We start from the raw sequence: 16,517 nt of genomic DNA, 5'->3' as shown, positions 1-16,517 counted from the left end.
AACACACACACACACACACACACACACACACACACATTGGGGTGATTTGGCCGTGGGACTGTTGTGGCATCACGCCAGGGTTTTTCCAAACGAACCAAGAGAAGAAGGAACAGCGACGGTGTGAGATCTGAAAGACGCTGGAATCTATTACAACACCATGTCACAGGGTGAGTGATATAAAATAACAACAGCTAAATCTAATTTCCACAGCTCACAGGTCCAAATTTCCACATTTTCTCCTGCTGCACGCCAATCACTGAGACATGTGATGCTTGAGAGGCAGAAGAGCTTTGGAAGTCAGTAGAAGCAGAAGTTTGTCAAAATGATTCAGGACTGGGTGGTTTTCCTGTTTTGGAAACATTTTGGGTCGGTAAGCTAATCATTAAGCTACCTCCCCTGTCACACACACAGCAGTGATCGGTCTCTGAGCAAGGCGGTATTCATTTCAAGATATAATATGGAACTTTTTCTTGTGATCACTGACATTTCCACCCGTTCTGTTGCTCTTCTTTGTCGTCTCCAATCAGCAGGTAGCTGGAGCATGAGGTCCTGTTTCAAAGGTTTGATAAGGTCAAAACAAGCACGTAACTCAGCCCAGAGTTCAAGAATGTGCCACGCATTACGTAGAGAGCTTCAAGATCCCCCACTTGTTTGCGTGACAAGCTAAGCATGTAATTGGTGTGTCTGCCACAGGATCAGGATCCCTATATTTCTGTCTAGTAATCCCCCAGATTTACTAAGGCACATTTTTGCATGTGAACCAGTTTGTTTGTTTCATCAAGCATTTTTAAATGCAAGACCTGCAAACGCATGCGAACGGAAACAATTCCACAGGTGATGTTTTTTCCATCGCCCCGAGAAGCTGTCATGAAAAAGATTTCTGATAAAATCCCTTACAGGCAGACTCCTGGCATCTCCACAGGAGTATCAGGAATATGCAGCTCAGTGGAACCAGCCACCATCGCGCTTTATCTGCTCTTTGATTTTTATACGGCTGTCTGAAAGGTTAAGCCTGTTATGCTTCCACAATGCCGGGACACAACAGCTTCACATGGGGGAGTCAAGTTTAAACCTGCCACACCGAGTTAGCATGTGGATGCACGAATGTGCTCTCAAAAGTTTAGGAGAGGTACAAATCATATAGATTTGGTGATCATCGTGATCCTGAAGGTTTTTAATGACATCCCCATAAGATCTAACGAACATCTGGAGCCAGGTAACAATTCCACACTCCTCCCATCCTTCCAACCTACCAGCCAGACAGAGTCCGAAGATGGTGAGTAGAACCAGGATATAGAGGGAAACAATGGCGTACTTGATGGCGGACAGAGAGTTGAGCTGACCACAGCACTGATCCTGCTTCCTGCGACGCTTAGCAGAACCTGACAAAGACAAAAGGATCAGAGATGGAACTCAAAATACAGGTGGAAACACTTTGCAGATGCAGAACAATTGACTTTCTTATCAATAGAACATTTAGAATTAGTCTTTTTTTTTTTTTTTACAAAGATGGTTTTCATTAATGCTGTTTGGTCTTTTGCCTTCGATAAACCAGAACCATCCCTCAGAAAGCTTGTTAACAAGTTGATGGGAAAATGTGTAAGAAAAGAGGGTTGTTAACATGGAGCTTAAACACAATAAGGGTCGTGTTTTCAGTAACTCACTTTTGAACAGTTAAGAAAACCCACAAAAGGTAACAGACGCTCACCCTCACCTGGATTTCATCTTCTTACAGAAAGACGGAAGAGTATTTAAAAAGTTGAAGTCACTAAAGGTCTGTTTAGAGCTAACAAAATGTAATCAATAGTTAATTTAAGGAAATCTGGAGAGGAAGTGAAATATAGAATGAAAGATACTCCACCCACCAGAATATTCTGGGATTAATGACCTTCCTGTGGACAGCCGTGATGTTGGCTTGAGTCTGACCTTTAAATATAAACACTGATATTGCAGGAACACCCCCCCCCCCCCGCACACATACACACACACACATAGTGTAGATTCAGATGGACCGTGACAAACTGTCAGTGGATTGGATGCTGGTTTACAAACAGACACACACATATGCGCACATAAAGGCACACATTTCCCTCCTGTGATGTAGAACACACACTTCTCCGGAGTAAGACAAACACAGCTGGCTCAAAAGTGTGTGTGTGTGTGTGTGTGTGTCACGTGGACGGAATGCAAAGAACAGAAGACTGTGCTTGTAACAGCCTCTAGTTAAACTCGCTGGATTTTAAAACACAGTTTAAATAAAATGAACAAAACAAACGCACATCATGTAAACACCATAAAAACAGACGGGACAATAAAACAGCACACAGCTTAGTGGGGAAAATATCACATAGTTCTACATGTACAGGTTAAAATCAAAAGAGCTGCTTTTAATGATGAATGTTCAGTTAAGTTAGGTGTTTCTAGTGTTACCAGTCTTAATGCTATGCTAGGCTAATCATCTAATACAAGGCATGAAAGTAATATCATATAAGGCTTGGAAAGAACATAAATAAGCATGTTGGTCCAAGCTTGCAATATTCCCTTAATAGCAATTTTCATGGGCATGCAGGAAGAAAGACTTTATTACATTCTGGATTGGATCCAGACCTCCCATTTATAATGTGATTAGTTTCACTGGGTTAGGCTAATAACTGGAGATTTAATTTAACACAAATTGTTTTAATCAAGAAACACAATAAAATACAAAGATATTAAGTTCCGAATAGAGTAGCTATTATGTAACTGGTACATTTAACAGGGACAATCACACTAATTGACATTTCTGTAAATGTGCTTTTATTTATTTAGTTTTTTTCTTTCTGGACATTTTATTAGAGCAGACTTCACCTTCATCACTTTTGCAACATCAAAAACAATATCCGTAAAAGAAAACACGTTGACGGGTAGAAGTCATTTGGATTCAACGATATCTCATTACAACACATTATCAACCAAATTCATACATTAAATGTCCCATTTAGATTATTTTATTTTGGTAAATTGCTGTTTTGAACCATCCATTCAGTTCCAATAGACATGCGTGTTTGTACATGTTTTCATCAGTTCTTGGAGTGACTTCAAATTTAGTTAATGACCTGTAATGGTCCATTCCGAGTGATGTAAACCTTTCCTTTCCCATGTCAAGTAGTCACATCTTGTGTGCATTGACTACTATTCGAACTATCATCTACCATCTCATTTGTTACCCTAAGGTCACAGTGATATTTTTCACAGGCATGACACATGTAGTTTAATAAGCCATAATAGTCTAAGATGTTAACCACCATTTACATCAGAACTATAACCTTGCAAAGTCGAGTTTTTAAATGCTCTTCTAAAGGCAGATAGCGTGCCTAGACTCCTAACTTCATTGTCCAATGTGTTCCATAGTTTGACACCAGTAAAAAATAATGAAAATATTTTTAATGTAGTTCTTGTTTGCTGACTGTTACTTAGAAGATAATGCTTTGTTATGAATTAATCCAGTCTGTTATAAACAGCTTTTCTAGGATTTTTGATAACTGTAGTAGTATTGAAACAGGTTTATAATTCATACAATTTTTTGCATCACCGTTCTAACATATAGATACAACTTTGACAATTTTCATTCTGTTGAGAAACACCCCAGTTTGAAATGACAGATTACATATGTGTGTCAGTGGTGCTAATATTCCTTCAAGTATGTCCTTGATTAGTTTCATATCGAATTCAGTCACATCAGTAGACGTTTTTGCTACGCATCGGCTGACCAGGTGTCTTATCTCCGTGTCCTTCACTGGTGCCAGAAACATTGAGTTAGGGTTTCTTCCTCCATCGTTATCAAAATGATCCCAGTGCAAGTGTGAGACAGGAATGTTTTCTACCAGCTCAGACCCGACACTCACAAAAAAATTATTTAATTTATTAGCAACTTCATCCACGTCCTCTAATTTCATATTTTTAAGATTAAAGTATTCTGAATAGGATGGTTTGGCCTTCTTTTGTTTTATGACATTGTTCACTACTGTATGTTCCAGAGTTTTTTGGTGTAATTCTTATTTTCTTCTAGGAGATTACTATAGTATTCTTTCTTACAAATTCTTATTATAGCATTTGATTTATTTATATAAATCTTATATCTAGCACCTGCTTGTTCTGTTCTTTGCCTAATAAACCTTTTATATAACATATCCTCTTTTCGACAGGCATTTACCAGTGACATAGTCATCCATGGCTTCTTCACCCCCTTTTTTTATATGGATTTTCTTCACCAGGCACTGCATATTTTTCAATTTCTATTTTTCTATTCTACAGTTTTTTCTATTTTACCAATGAAATAGTCATATGCAGTGTTAACATCCTCAGCACTGTAAACACCAGACCAGTTTTGACTTAAAAGGTCATTTTTAAATTGATTTATTCTGTCTTCAGTCTTGACTCTCTTGTAGAATGTTTGGACATGTTCCTGAAACACAGTTTGCTTCCATAGTTGGTTGCCTTAGTTGGCCTGGGAGCTATTGTTCATCTATAATTAATTCTTTGATTTGAGGAAAGGCTGATCCAATCCAATCCAGTTACTATCCCTAAAAATGAAAAGGATTGTTTCTTCTACTTTCAGATCAAATGGTGTGTGAACAGAAAACAGGAAAAGGTAATAACACACTAATTTTGTATGAACATATCCTGTTCAAATTAATTCTAATGTGCTGCTAAACGAATCTACACATGAAGCCCATGATGGAGACTCTTGAGAGCTTTACGCCAGCTGTATGGTCAGTTTTACTAGTCCTAATTCTACTTCCTGGGGAAAAAAAAGGGTTTTTACCCACAGTGCAGTGTTGTTCACACATGATGCAGAGTGATGTTGCAATAATGGGAACAATAGCTGGATCACACATGTCTTCCATAATTAAACGATGTGTGAAAATGTCCTCGGATTCAAAAAGTTGGACGATGACATCTGATGTGTGAGGTCATTGTCCACCCTCCGTTTAAATGTCAACAAATTCTTCAGTTAATGCTCACTTAAGACTTTTCCCACCAAACTCTCACAGCTCTGGGTGGAAACCTGAGAACAGCACATGGTCAACTGTGGATTTGCTGCAGCTGTACCTGCGCACACACACAGACACACACACAATCACACACACAAAAAACCACGCACACCACTGACATTCCTGGCTTTTATAGATGACCATGGCCAGAGGAGAGGACTGAATTCCAAGAAGCAACTTTAGTTGTGAGTGTGTTGGTGTACTTGAACAGGTCTGCATTGGTTATTAGTAAAAGCATTTCTGTGTAATTCTAGAAATGGTTCAGTGTGTGACGTCAGGCCAGCAAATGAATGATCACACAGTGTAACACATGAATAATGGTAGCTATTTTGATTTTTTTCTGCATCACTGTTTCTTTACTTGAAGACATTGCGGTCCATTCAACAGTCCATTCATCTGGTTTCTCTCTCACGCTTCCGTTACCAGAAAACTTTCCAAGCCGTCCTTCGTCACTGATTGAAATAAAGTGGTATATGATGCAGAATTAAAAAAGAGAGTAACTGTTTTCCCCACCTTCATCACACAGGTGCAGTTTGGACAGGTTGTGTCCATCGTAGGCCTCTTCATACATGGAGCCGTTCTCTCTCTCTTCATATGTGCTCAGATACATGGCCTTGCTCTCCATTTCCTCCTGACTGATAAGAAAAGAAACACATAAGTAAGGTGTAGTGAAATACACACAAGTTATGCAATAAAAGAATGAAGATTAAAACAAAAGTTTTCATACAGGTGGAGGAAAACTTTCCTGTATGGATTGGATCCACTTGAATCATTTTTAACTTAAACGTACATACGTTTATTCTTTAATAAACCATTTAAATCCCTGTGGGAATCAACCCTTCCAGGAAAACGAGACCACAAACTTCAGCTTTCGGGTGGTTCGTCATCGACCTGCTTGATCAGCTCTTGTGGATCGTGTGCATTTCATCGCTGGGTGTCCTTAGGGGGTTCAGATGTATGCATGTAATGTGTGTTTATTTTATTTGATGCCCTAAAGTGCTGTGAAGCAGACGCACACACACACACACACACACACACACACACACACACACACACACACACACACACACACACACACACACACACACACACACACACACACACACACACACACACACACACACACACACACACACACACACACATTCATGTGTAGGTCCAAGCTAAACAAAGAAAAATAAGTCCTTGTGGTGTGAGGTGAGGTTTTAGTGTAAGATGATTTATTTCTTCTGCCAAAACTTGGCTGGGTTTAGGATTTTGCTCTATTTCATCTTTTTTTAATATATATCAAGCAAAAAAGTTGCTGAACAAATGTACACATCTTTGTGTAACTTATTGGACATGGGATAAGAACAAATTATCAGCCCAGGTAAGGTCCTTATTTATGTATTCTGCTTCTCCAGAAGACTTTAAAACACATGAGCATTAGCCAAAATGGAAGTGTTGACGCCACAAATATCATGCTGCCAGCCGCACAGTGCTTTGACCCATGATGCCCGTTTGTAGCCACGTCCTCCATCTCTTTACAGGGAGATCCTGGGATGTTTCCCAGTAAGTATGTTCTGGGCTTGCCCTCCAAAAAATGAATAAACCCTGTTGTCTATGTTTTTCATCTTGACCTTCAAAGTGCAGATGGATTTTCTGCAGCATAAGTAAGAATAGTGATGCATTCACATCATATGGTGAAGGCAGTTGAGTCCGGTAAGAGTCTCATGAGATGTGAGGCCTACTTTTACTAGTAGATGCAAGCTGCTACAAAATGTCATTACTACAAGAATCTAATAAAAGCAGCAAGGACAGCAGCCAGTAAGTAATTCCACATTAATCACATTGTCATCCAGCAGGTGCATCTATGAAGATGTTTAGTTAAAAGACATTTTATTGACTTTATCTTTTGAAGTATTCCACTTTGTCTCTCTATATGAACAACCATCATCGCTCTTTGTGCAGATTAATTCTATCACGCCTTCCATTCATACAGTGGATAATATTTACTCTAAGCTGAGTACATTTGCTCTCCCAGTTTGGGTGTTGCAGTTTCCCACGCTGTGCATGATGTAAATCAAATATGGCCGCAATATAAATGAAAAGGATAGGAGCACAGAACAAACACATACAGTAAGACTCACGACTGGGGCTGAGTCAGACTTCTCTTAACCTCAGAGTCTCCGAGGGATCAAATCAAACCTGATCCAGCAAAAAGTTGATGGGGTTAAACTCCCCAAAAAATCCCAGCTGCATGTCAGTGCGTGTTTGACAAAGTCATTAAAAAGCACTCAGTCTGGACTTTCTCATTACAGAAGGACGAGGGGGTCAGGTTGGCATTTAGAGTGGAACTATGCAGGAACTATTTGGGCTGCTAGGAGATTCCATCGGCGCTCCGTACCCCTGCAGATATTTGTGTGTCTGCAGAGGTTGTGTTAGTGTGTGAGTGTCTGAGAGCATGAAGTGAGTTATCTTCTAATTACACAGAGTTTGGTGGGATTTAATAGGTTATCACATTCTCAGTTGGCCTGTGGCAGTCAGTGCCAACAAAGGACGGTGGGAAAGCAAAGACTCTACAACAATAGATAAATCCATGAGTTTTAAGTATGGAAACCTCATTTAACACAGCAAACATGCACAATAGGTCTCAGATTCAAGCACACAACAAATACAGGTGAACTCTACCTGCACATTTCCACAAAATCGTTCAGAAGCAGTAACTCTAACAGAAGGCCTAAAACACAATGATTTGCAGGACACTCAATGCCAAAACAAACCCTTCTTTTCTTTTATGACTTCCTCTCTTCATGCATCCAGATTTGCATCACTTAAAGACGCCTCTACCGAACAACATCAGGTGTTCATCACGGTGCCAAAAAGCTGAGGGAGATTAAATCTAGAGAGACTCTGTGATTGAACCCTTATGGGAAACACATTTTCACTTTCCTCATCCCTCACATTACTGGGGGCTTTCCTTCTCATAGCTCCGTTCAATCAGCACAAACAACTCAAAGTGCAGCCTGACGACAAGCCAAGAAGAAGCATAGCTGCAACAGACGTGATGTGTTTTTGCTTTTGATAATCTTACCAGAATGTTGTGGATTTCTATACAGAAAGATAAGCATGTTTTTGCTTCCAGTCCAAATAAGCAGTCTATGACTCAAGGGCTCATATACAACAGCACTGATAACCTGCTTCAACAATAGGAGTGAGGAACACATCTCTAGAAGCCAACTCCAATCACACAGGTCATCAATCAGGCCAATGGGAGCAACAGAGGCAAGGACAGTAACATATATGGACCAAGACAAAATTGAGAAGAATGCACTGCCATCTGAAGGAGCAGCTGGAACAGATGTGGAGGGTGAAAAGCCAAAGATGTCCCAGAGGCGGTCTGAGTATTACAAGCTGTTACCCCAAATTGGAAGAGAGGTTCAAGCAGATTCCAGATTTTACTTATGAGACACTGTCCAATCAACAGCTAAGACACTGTACAGAACCCCCAGATTCCCAGCCCTTTGATAGAGGACCCAAGATTGGGAAGACCCCACTTGCCTTTTCCATTTTTCCCTGTTTGACCCTGAATTAGTTATCGACATTTGATTGGTGGCATTGCTGTGTTGAGGAGACAATACTTCTTTGTAGAGTTTATGAGACAAAGGGTTGGAACCACTGGTTGTATCTTTAACAGAAGGTTCTTTAAGTGTGTACTTTTAATGTCAAAATCTTAATAATGAGATTAACCACTGTCTATCCAAAAAAACAGCATTTGAGTGAATGCAGATGGCCCACTTAATTACATTCCAGCCTGTAGCTAATTTAAGGAGACAGAGAGAGACCATGGCTGTTTGGTGAACTGGGGGTGAAAGTGAAAGAAAAGATTCACTCAGTAAGACAGGAAACAATTTTCTTCTCATGTGTCATCCACAGTTAAAGTCTGCCTCCAACTGAGTGTCCGATTGTCTGCAGGTCAAGGGGAACCAGTACATCTGAGGCAGGACATCTATGAGAATATACATGCATAAGATTTGGATTTATAAATTTAGCTAAGGAGCTTAATTGAACTTGTTTGAAAGATATTAATCCACGTTTCCCTGCAAATCAAAACTTTAACCAAGATGCATGAAGTATAACCTATCAATATTCTGCAGATGACTTCTATTGCATTGTAACTGCTGTCATTGACTATGCCATTGAAGCTGCAAACCAGTTCGCCACAATAAGAGATCAACACTGAACCAAGCAATAAAGTGCAAACCCTAACCCTGATCTAACCCTAACCCTAACCCTAACCCCTTGGAGATGCAGGGTATGCTCAGCAAACAGCATTAACCTGTCAACACTCCACAACTATTCATCCATCCATTCATCACTGAACTATTTCAAGGCCATCTGTAACACATTACCCAGCACTAAATTTACTAATGTGTAAGGATTTACTGAACCCTAAAGGTGCCAACCATGTAATACAGTAAATCACACGTTTAAAAAGCTCCGTTAGATGATATGGTCAATACAGGTTTAAAACAGGTGCAGTCTGCAGACTCAAAACACAATGTGAGCAATTTTTTTTAAAGAATAATGTAAAGAGATCATGATAACTAACTGATTAACCAAGTAAATACCTAGGATAACTATACTAACTACAGCAAATAAATAATTAAATAAACAGATAACATGATCTCACCTTGTCAGCTGTCAATGTGAATCAAATAAAAACAATCAGTGTTCCGAGTCGGTCATCATTCTCCGGATCCTGTCGCTGTAACTCCAGGCGTCCTCCGGTCAGTCTGTCAGCTGAGACGACGAGGCGGTGAACCATGCAGACACTTTCTCCCTCGGACCCGCAGACACAGTAAACAGCTGCTCAGAGGGGAATAAGCAGACATTTGTGGTAATATACCAACAACATCGTCACGTGACCGTCACCAAACTCTGGAGTTTCCCTGCCTGCCCTGCAGCTGGTGGACAGGACGATGGAGGTGGACGGCGCTGACTCCACCCGCTGTGCGCTGGCGCCCTCTGTCGGGTACATGGACGAACTACCGGTAGATGGTTTGAACAAGTTTCGTTAGCAGAATCAGACGGGGAAAAGTAAATACAGTGCTTAACAATTGCGGAAATGAATATGGTAGCAATAATTATTGATCTGTGGCAATATTAGATGCTCAAGTTGCACCATGTCAAACACATAATAATTATAACATTATTATTATTTTATAACTTAATAATAATAATAAAAATAATGATGATGATGATGATGATAATACGAAGAAGATTTTTTTTAATTTTTGCAAAAAAAACTTTAATTGCACTCAAACATTTCACAATTTTACATTAGATGAAAAGTGCTAAAGTGCTTCAAAAATACTAAAAAACCAATAAAAAGAAATACAATTTAAAAATCAGTGCATTATATCAGGAAATTTGCAAGAGTGAGTTGATCATCAACTAAAGTGCATTGGACATTTTTGTGACACCAGATGTTCCTAAAGTTATTTAGGTATTTTGTCATTTTATAAACACTGCAAGTCTCTTACACTCACTCACAGCATGAAAGACTGTCTCACGAAGGGGACAGAAGGGACACTGGCTGGACACAGCAGGGTTAAAAACAGATAAAAGCATTGGAAACCGATGGCACCGTGTAAAATTCTCCACTGGAGGTCGCCTGTTTTTTTTCTTGAGGGGAGGTTTGTATAGAAGTCCCCAATGTGGGTCAGGTCCATTTCCCATCATCCTGTTTGCCCAGGCAGTGGACGCTGTCACACAGGCCTTTCTTGTTGATTACTTTTACACAGTATTTGTACAGTATTTTTTGGTTGGCTGTGTGCAGGCTGATTTCTCGATCATCTCCGAGGAGAGGACCCTCCAGCTCTCCAAACAGGGGACTGATGTGGACCTCAGGGAAAGGATCTTTATTGTCAGGCACAGTCCCTGTACTATAGTCCAGGAGGAGGCTTCTCTCCCTCCCGGAGAGTCTTTGCCTCCACAGTTGTAGCACCCTTTGAGCCCCCCTGGTGGACTGGATGTTCAGCAGGGAGCTCGCAGCCTGGGCATCCGCCAACGCTGGCCCGGCGTTGTCCACCAGCTGCCGGAGGGTCATGGTCCTGGTTCTGCAAAGCTTCACAAAAACCAGGGTGCGGTGCTCAAAATGTGCCTTTGCGAAAAGACATCTCCCCTTTACGACATGCTCGACCTCCAGAGATGTTGGGTTAAAAGTTCTAGAGAACAGGAAGCCCACTCCACCACTCAGCGTGGTGTTATGGCTCTGGACCACCTGTCCTTCCCACTTTTTCATCCAGTCCACCTCATTGCTCTCATCGCTGTGTGTTTCTTGTAAAAACAGAACATCAATTGTTTTCCTCCTTGCTGTGTCAAAAACCAGTGCCCTTTTCCTTTCTTCTCTGGCTCCATTTACGTTTAACGTCCACACTCTAAAAGAATCCATGATGAGGGAAAAGTTAAAAGAACCTTAAAATAACTAAATAGGAAGAATAATAAAACAGTCAGTCTCATCAAAATTAAAAACACAGTTGGTTACAGACTTAATTCATTTGCTTTTTGAGTCGGTATATCTCCTGGTCACTGAGTTCTGATGTGGCTGTTTGTTGTTTTGCCGAATTATAAAAAAATAATTTATCAGGAAAAAACTGTCCTAGATTCAGACCTTGCATGCCTTTAGTTTGTTGTAAAAACAACTTAAAACATTTTTTTCTGGGTACAAAACATGCTGTTGACTGGCAGTGACTGGAGTGTGAGATAGTTCACTGCAATCAGACATACAATAAGAAGAAGAAGAAGAAAAAGAAAAAGAAAACTAAGAAGATTGATTTTCCAAATAAAATCAATTTTATGTAACCAGTTACTTATCCGGTTAAGAAATGACCTTGATAACAGTTTATTCATACTTACAGTCTAAATAAACGTCGCTTGCTGCTTCCAAGAAAAAAAATACACTCTACCCTGCCTCTGATTGGCTAATACGTGCTGCTTTGGGAGTTTGTGTTGTATATTTTGGCAATGAGCGGTGATGATTGGTTAGAATTCATGTATGTGGGGCGGGCATTGGCGTCGCCATAGTATTAACTCAGCCGGCGGGACTGTTCAATGCCAAGCGCGTGCACAGTTGAGAGGGGGATCTGGGCGGGGCGTAGAGAGGAATGCCCCGCCTCCACCGTCACGGACAGAGCAGGTACAAACAAGGGTCGCCATTAATTTTATCAAACGGACCTGAGTGGAGGTAAATATTGCATATTTTTCCACTTATAAAGTGCTTCGTAACGTTTTACAGACATGATTGTGTTGTTTTTGCGACTGGGTGTTGTCTTCCTGTACACCCCCCCCCCCCAAGAGTCCCAGGTGTACCAAACCACAAACTATACAACAAGGTTATGAGCGTTTTCTCCAGGCGTTATTTGCCAGAACAGGCATTTCAACAAAGTTAAGGCGAAGAGGAAATATTTAAAACCATTTAGTTAGTTTCTGTTGTATTTTACATCATTAAACTGTAAACGCCATTTAATTTTTGAAATTGTGAATACTGTATTGTGTATTATTCGCCTTGAGGTGACACGAAAAGGAGCTGATAAGAAGCTTAAAACTGAAGGAGTCAAGCTAGAACACGGAGCAGGAACGCCTTAAATACATAAGACATGAGGTCATTCTGCAAGCAAACCAGGATATGCAATAATGGAGGTTACAATGCCTTAAACTTACAATCAAAGTCTTCCTCTGCCCCCTGATAGGACAAGCTGCAACAGATCTGGTCATGGTTTGGATGTGGGATATGAAAATGCGTATTTGAACGAGGACAAGAGTGGGAAATAAACACAGCACTGACATCGATGTGTAGCTCAGCTCATATGAAGTTAGTTTTTTTAAAAAAAATCTGTATAATAGATCTGGAACTGTCTTGGAGAATTCCCTGCTCCCCAGCTGTCAGACTTCTGAATGCTGCCGAAAGTGGTCAAAAATACTCTTCGTGAGGAAACCATTTTCTGATATTTTTTTTTAGTGACTATCTGAGTGCTTTATAGTTGCAAGAAATCGAATTGCAGAGAAAAACAGCTGCCCACACATTCAAAGCAGCTACCCTGAAGCTCAATAAAGCTGTCAGAGCAGAAGGAGAAGGAGGAGTTGACAGGAGCAGATAATGTATGACAGACAGTGCTGGAGAAAGTAAGAGAGCCATCTTGACAGTGAGATTAATAACATTTAAATAGCCGCAGATCAATTGTCCCTATTTGTGATGTATATGATGTATTTTTTGCTGTTACATGTAGTGGAGATCGGCATAATGTGAAAATTTCACGAAATCAGTAAGTGGTGCAAAAAGCTAATTTGCCACTCTGCTTTTTACTGGATATTACTTTATTTTTTTTTATTTTTTTTTTACAAGTCCTGATTCAGCTGTTACTGCAGAGTGAATGTAAATGATGACATGAGCTGTATGTGCAGTCACTTTATCCCCTTCCAGACCAGTTGCAGTCCGGTGTGGGAGTCTTATAGTTTAAGAAACGCCGTCCTCAGGCAGAAAATCATCAATTATGGTGAGATTTGCGGTAGACACTGAAGTGAAGTCTCCTCTGAGTCTACCCCTGGTGTAAAAGCCTCCACTGTTGTATGTCAATTACTCCACCGGGACTGTGTTACCGCCCTGGCCAATCACACCTCCCTCTTAATTAAAGCAGACTATTACATTCCTGTATTTATAACCCAATAACCAGCCCGGCCCACTGTAAAGGTCACATCAACAGTTTAGCAGATCTGGGCTGACAGCAGCGCTGCCCTGGAGGATAAGGCTGAGAGGAATACTGGATATATTTCCTTCTATTCTTTGCTTATTTTGTTTTCTCAGGGTGTTGCTGATGAGGGTTTAGGGTGATGGACATGCAGAAGCGAGTGTCTCTCTGGTCTGTGGAAGAGGTGCTGGGGTGGCTTCAAGATCAGTATCCAGAGCACATGAACACGCTCCAGAAAGCCGTAATTAAACACGCCATATCAGGTACAAGTCATGCATTAAATCCAACTTAATCGGCATGAGCGTTAGATGAAAAGCCATTTAGTTAAGATGTCATCATGCACCTTAATGAAGCTCAATACATATCCAATTTGAAATGAATAGACACATGTATCTCCATTCCAGGCCGGGCGTTGCTGAGATTAAAGGATCATCACCTGGAGCTTCTCGGGGTGATGGCGGAGGAGCAGCAGCAGGAGATGCTGCAGGACCTCCTCCTCCTCAGAGTTCAGGAGGAAATCAATGAACTTAATGACATATTCTCCGGTGAGAATGCCAAATATCTTCATCTCCATCATGCGGCCGAATGCCAACAAGTCAAAGTGATACACGGTGAAGTGGACCACAAACAATCATGAAGGAAAAACAGGATGCTAAAATATTTATTTATCAAAGTGGTGATTTACAGGTGATGAACATTTTAATACTCATGCAACGCAACTCACCTCATCTTTCTCATCTTTGCTCTCCAGAGTGTTTTTCGCAGTAACAGGAAACACACCTGCAAGACAAATGCACCATCCATCCCTTCATCTATCCATCTGAAGGTGGGAGAAAAGCAGGAGCGATGGAACTAACAAGAGAGAATGAAGAGAAGGACGAATCAATGAAGAATGAAGAGGGAGAGCGAAAACCATTTCCTCTGTGAAATCTGACCTGAGCAGATGGATGAGATTAGTTTTTGTCTCTCTTTCTGATACCTGCTGTCCATTAGTCTCCATCTTTTTTTTTCCTTTCCTGTAGTGACTTTTCATCCCGTTTGTGTGTTAGGAAATATTTTTAGCAATCTGAGCTGGTGTGGGTTTGAGGGAATGGCAATGTCCGCCTGTCCAGCAGTCCACAACTCATCTACGGCCCTTAGATGAGTTGCGATGGCATTTTATACCGACTTTCATGATCCCCAGAGGATTGATCCTGGCCTTGGTTTATACTGTATATTAGTGTGTGACTGCTGCATGGTTTGGTAATGTTACTTTAGTGCCATCATCAAAGAAAATTATGAATTTGCCCAACACTTTGGTTTTTCACCTCAGACCAGCAGTGGTCCTAGCTGTGCTGCACAATAGCACAAATTAGCAACTGTTAGCATCCTAAAATGTTCATACAAGACTAAGAGTAACACTTTTCTCTGTTTATTTTAGTACGGTTGCAATTATATAACTGGGTTACGCCTACCAATCAAACGCCTTGTCTGGGTGTTATTGGTAATTTGTCTAATAAAATGTAAACACATCCAGGCCTGAATATAAACTATGTTGTAAAGTTGTAGATTGTGATCTCATGTGTTTACAGGGCTCTATTACTTCTTTATAGGAAAGCAGGGAAATTAAAGGGAGATGCAGAAAGAATAAAAAAAAATCACCTAAAAAGTCAGAATAGCTGAAGGGACTCTTCTGTTTGTCTGCTTATAAATGTGGTTCATCGTCCTGCTGCATGCTTTTCTTTCTCATGCACATGGTGACAGAAATGGATTTTTAAACTCTCTCCTCCACTGTGAAATGTCAGTCCTTGTATTTTTGACAAACTACAATGTATTGGGTTTTTTTTACGTCAGTGCTGTTACAGAAACTCTTACTTTTTTCTATTTGATAGAAACTGGTTCATGCGTTTGAATGAATCCTGCTTTGGCTGGCTGCAGCTGGAAGAATTCCAACTGCTAGATAATACAGTAAATGTAATGTCTTTATAGATATTAATTCTGTTGGATGTTTGAATTAAAAGTGCTGTTTTGGAAAAACAATCTGCCTGCTGGGTTTCATTTTTTTTATTTCTTCAGACTTCAGTAGTTCTCCAGTCTGATCATCAGTCATTTGTCATTTTTGTGCTTTAACAGCAGAGGCCTAATACCTCATACATATCCAGTGTTACTCTGCAACGTTGTTCCTGCTCAGTGTGATGGATCGGAGTGAAGAACTGATTCTTGAAAATAAAAAAAAGTCATGAGAAGTTATTAAAATGTATTTTTTGACGCGAAGAATGTAGGATCTGATTTTCAAGATGTTGAAATAGATTACGAAACCTTTACCTTCATAAAGCCTTGGTTTCTAGAACCTTCAACTTGTTCATTCTCCACTTTGCATATATACAAATATTCTTCCTGCTAGGTTCATATGTCAGGAGATGTTTTCATAGTCACTGGAATTACAAATAAAGCTGTAGCAACACAAGATGAGTTTGTAAGGACAGATCTGCTGGTAAGAAACAAAGAAAATGTACTTTATTTCAGTAAGACATGTAATTCTGAACATACACCCAAACCCTTTTCTATGCAGGATGAGTCAAAAGAACAAGAAAAGACTCACCTGAAATCGTAAACCAGATGTGAGATTGAATCTGCCTGCATCCTTACGATTATAAACGTTTTCTGAATACCAACCTCCCCATGAAGTGACCTTTCCGCCCCGTCTCGGGACCGGACTGTGGGTGTGCATTTCTGCGTATAGGTGTGTGTGTTTCTGAGTGTGATTAATACCCCA

General features: G+C 40.3%; 2 protein-coding genes across 6 annotated transcripts in view; one reads left to right on the top strand and one right to left on the bottom strand.

Moving 5' to 3' along the window:
• Positions 1-9,933, bottom strand: part of scara5 (scavenger receptor class A, member 5 (putative)) — a 49,633-nt gene extending 39,700 nt beyond the window's left edge. The window contains exons 1-3 of the mRNA XM_068342196.1: positions 9,706-9,933; positions 5,547-5,668; positions 1,254-1,382 (exon numbers count right to left, since the gene is read on the bottom strand). Of these exons, the coding sequence (XP_068198297.1) occupies positions 1,254-1,382; positions 5,547-5,658 (241 nt within the window). The 5' untranslated portion in view covers positions 5,659-5,668; positions 9,706-9,933. The remainder of the gene's footprint in view (positions 1-1,253; positions 1,383-5,546; positions 5,669-9,705) is intronic.
• A 2,190-nt stretch (positions 9,934-12,123) lies between these two features.
• On the top strand, positions 12,124-15,759 carry LOC137613515 (sterile alpha motif domain-containing protein 12-like). Of its 5 annotated transcripts, XM_068342803.1 has the most exons (6): positions 12,213-12,261; positions 12,767-12,888; positions 13,498-13,570; positions 13,879-14,025; positions 14,167-14,307; positions 14,514-15,759. In XM_068342803.1, exons 4-6 carry the CDS (start codon positions 13,905-13,907, stop codon positions 14,528-14,530), a joined length of 279 nt encoding a protein of 92 aa, XP_068198904.1. In that variant the 5' UTR covers positions 12,213-12,261; positions 12,767-12,888; positions 13,498-13,570; positions 13,879-13,904; the 3' UTR covers positions 14,531-15,759. The 5 variants fall into 5 exon arrangements, with proteins under 5 accessions (XP_068198902.1, XP_068198903.1, XP_068198907.1 ...); XM_068342802.1 differs by lacking the exon at positions 12,767-12,888 and having other exon boundaries at positions 12,206-12,261; XM_068342806.1 differs by lacking the exon at positions 13,498-13,570 and having other exon boundaries at positions 12,212-12,261.
• The last annotated feature ends 758 nt before the right edge of the window (positions 15,760-16,517 follow it).

Source organism: Antennarius striatus, chromosome 19 (assembly GCF_040054535.1).
Source record: "Antennarius striatus isolate MH-2024 chromosome 19, ASM4005453v1, whole genome shotgun sequence".
Lineage (NCBI taxonomy): Eukaryota > Metazoa > Chordata > Actinopteri > Lophiiformes > Antennariidae > Antennarius > Antennarius striatus.
Note: the sequence above shows the minus strand (reverse complement) of the source record. Positions and strands in the feature narration are given on the sequence as shown.

What these genes read in the sequence shown, in the direction of transcription:
- LOC137613515 (XM_068342801.1), top strand. Translation starts at nt 13,905, where the DNA reads ATGGACATGCAGAAGCGAGTGTCTCTCTGGTCTGTGGAAGAGGTGCTG. An exon ending in AATTAAACACGCCATATCAG is followed by an intron (nt 14,026 to 14,166) that starts GTACAAGTCATG and finishes TCTCCATTCCAG; the next exon opens with GCCGGGCGTTGCTGAGATTA.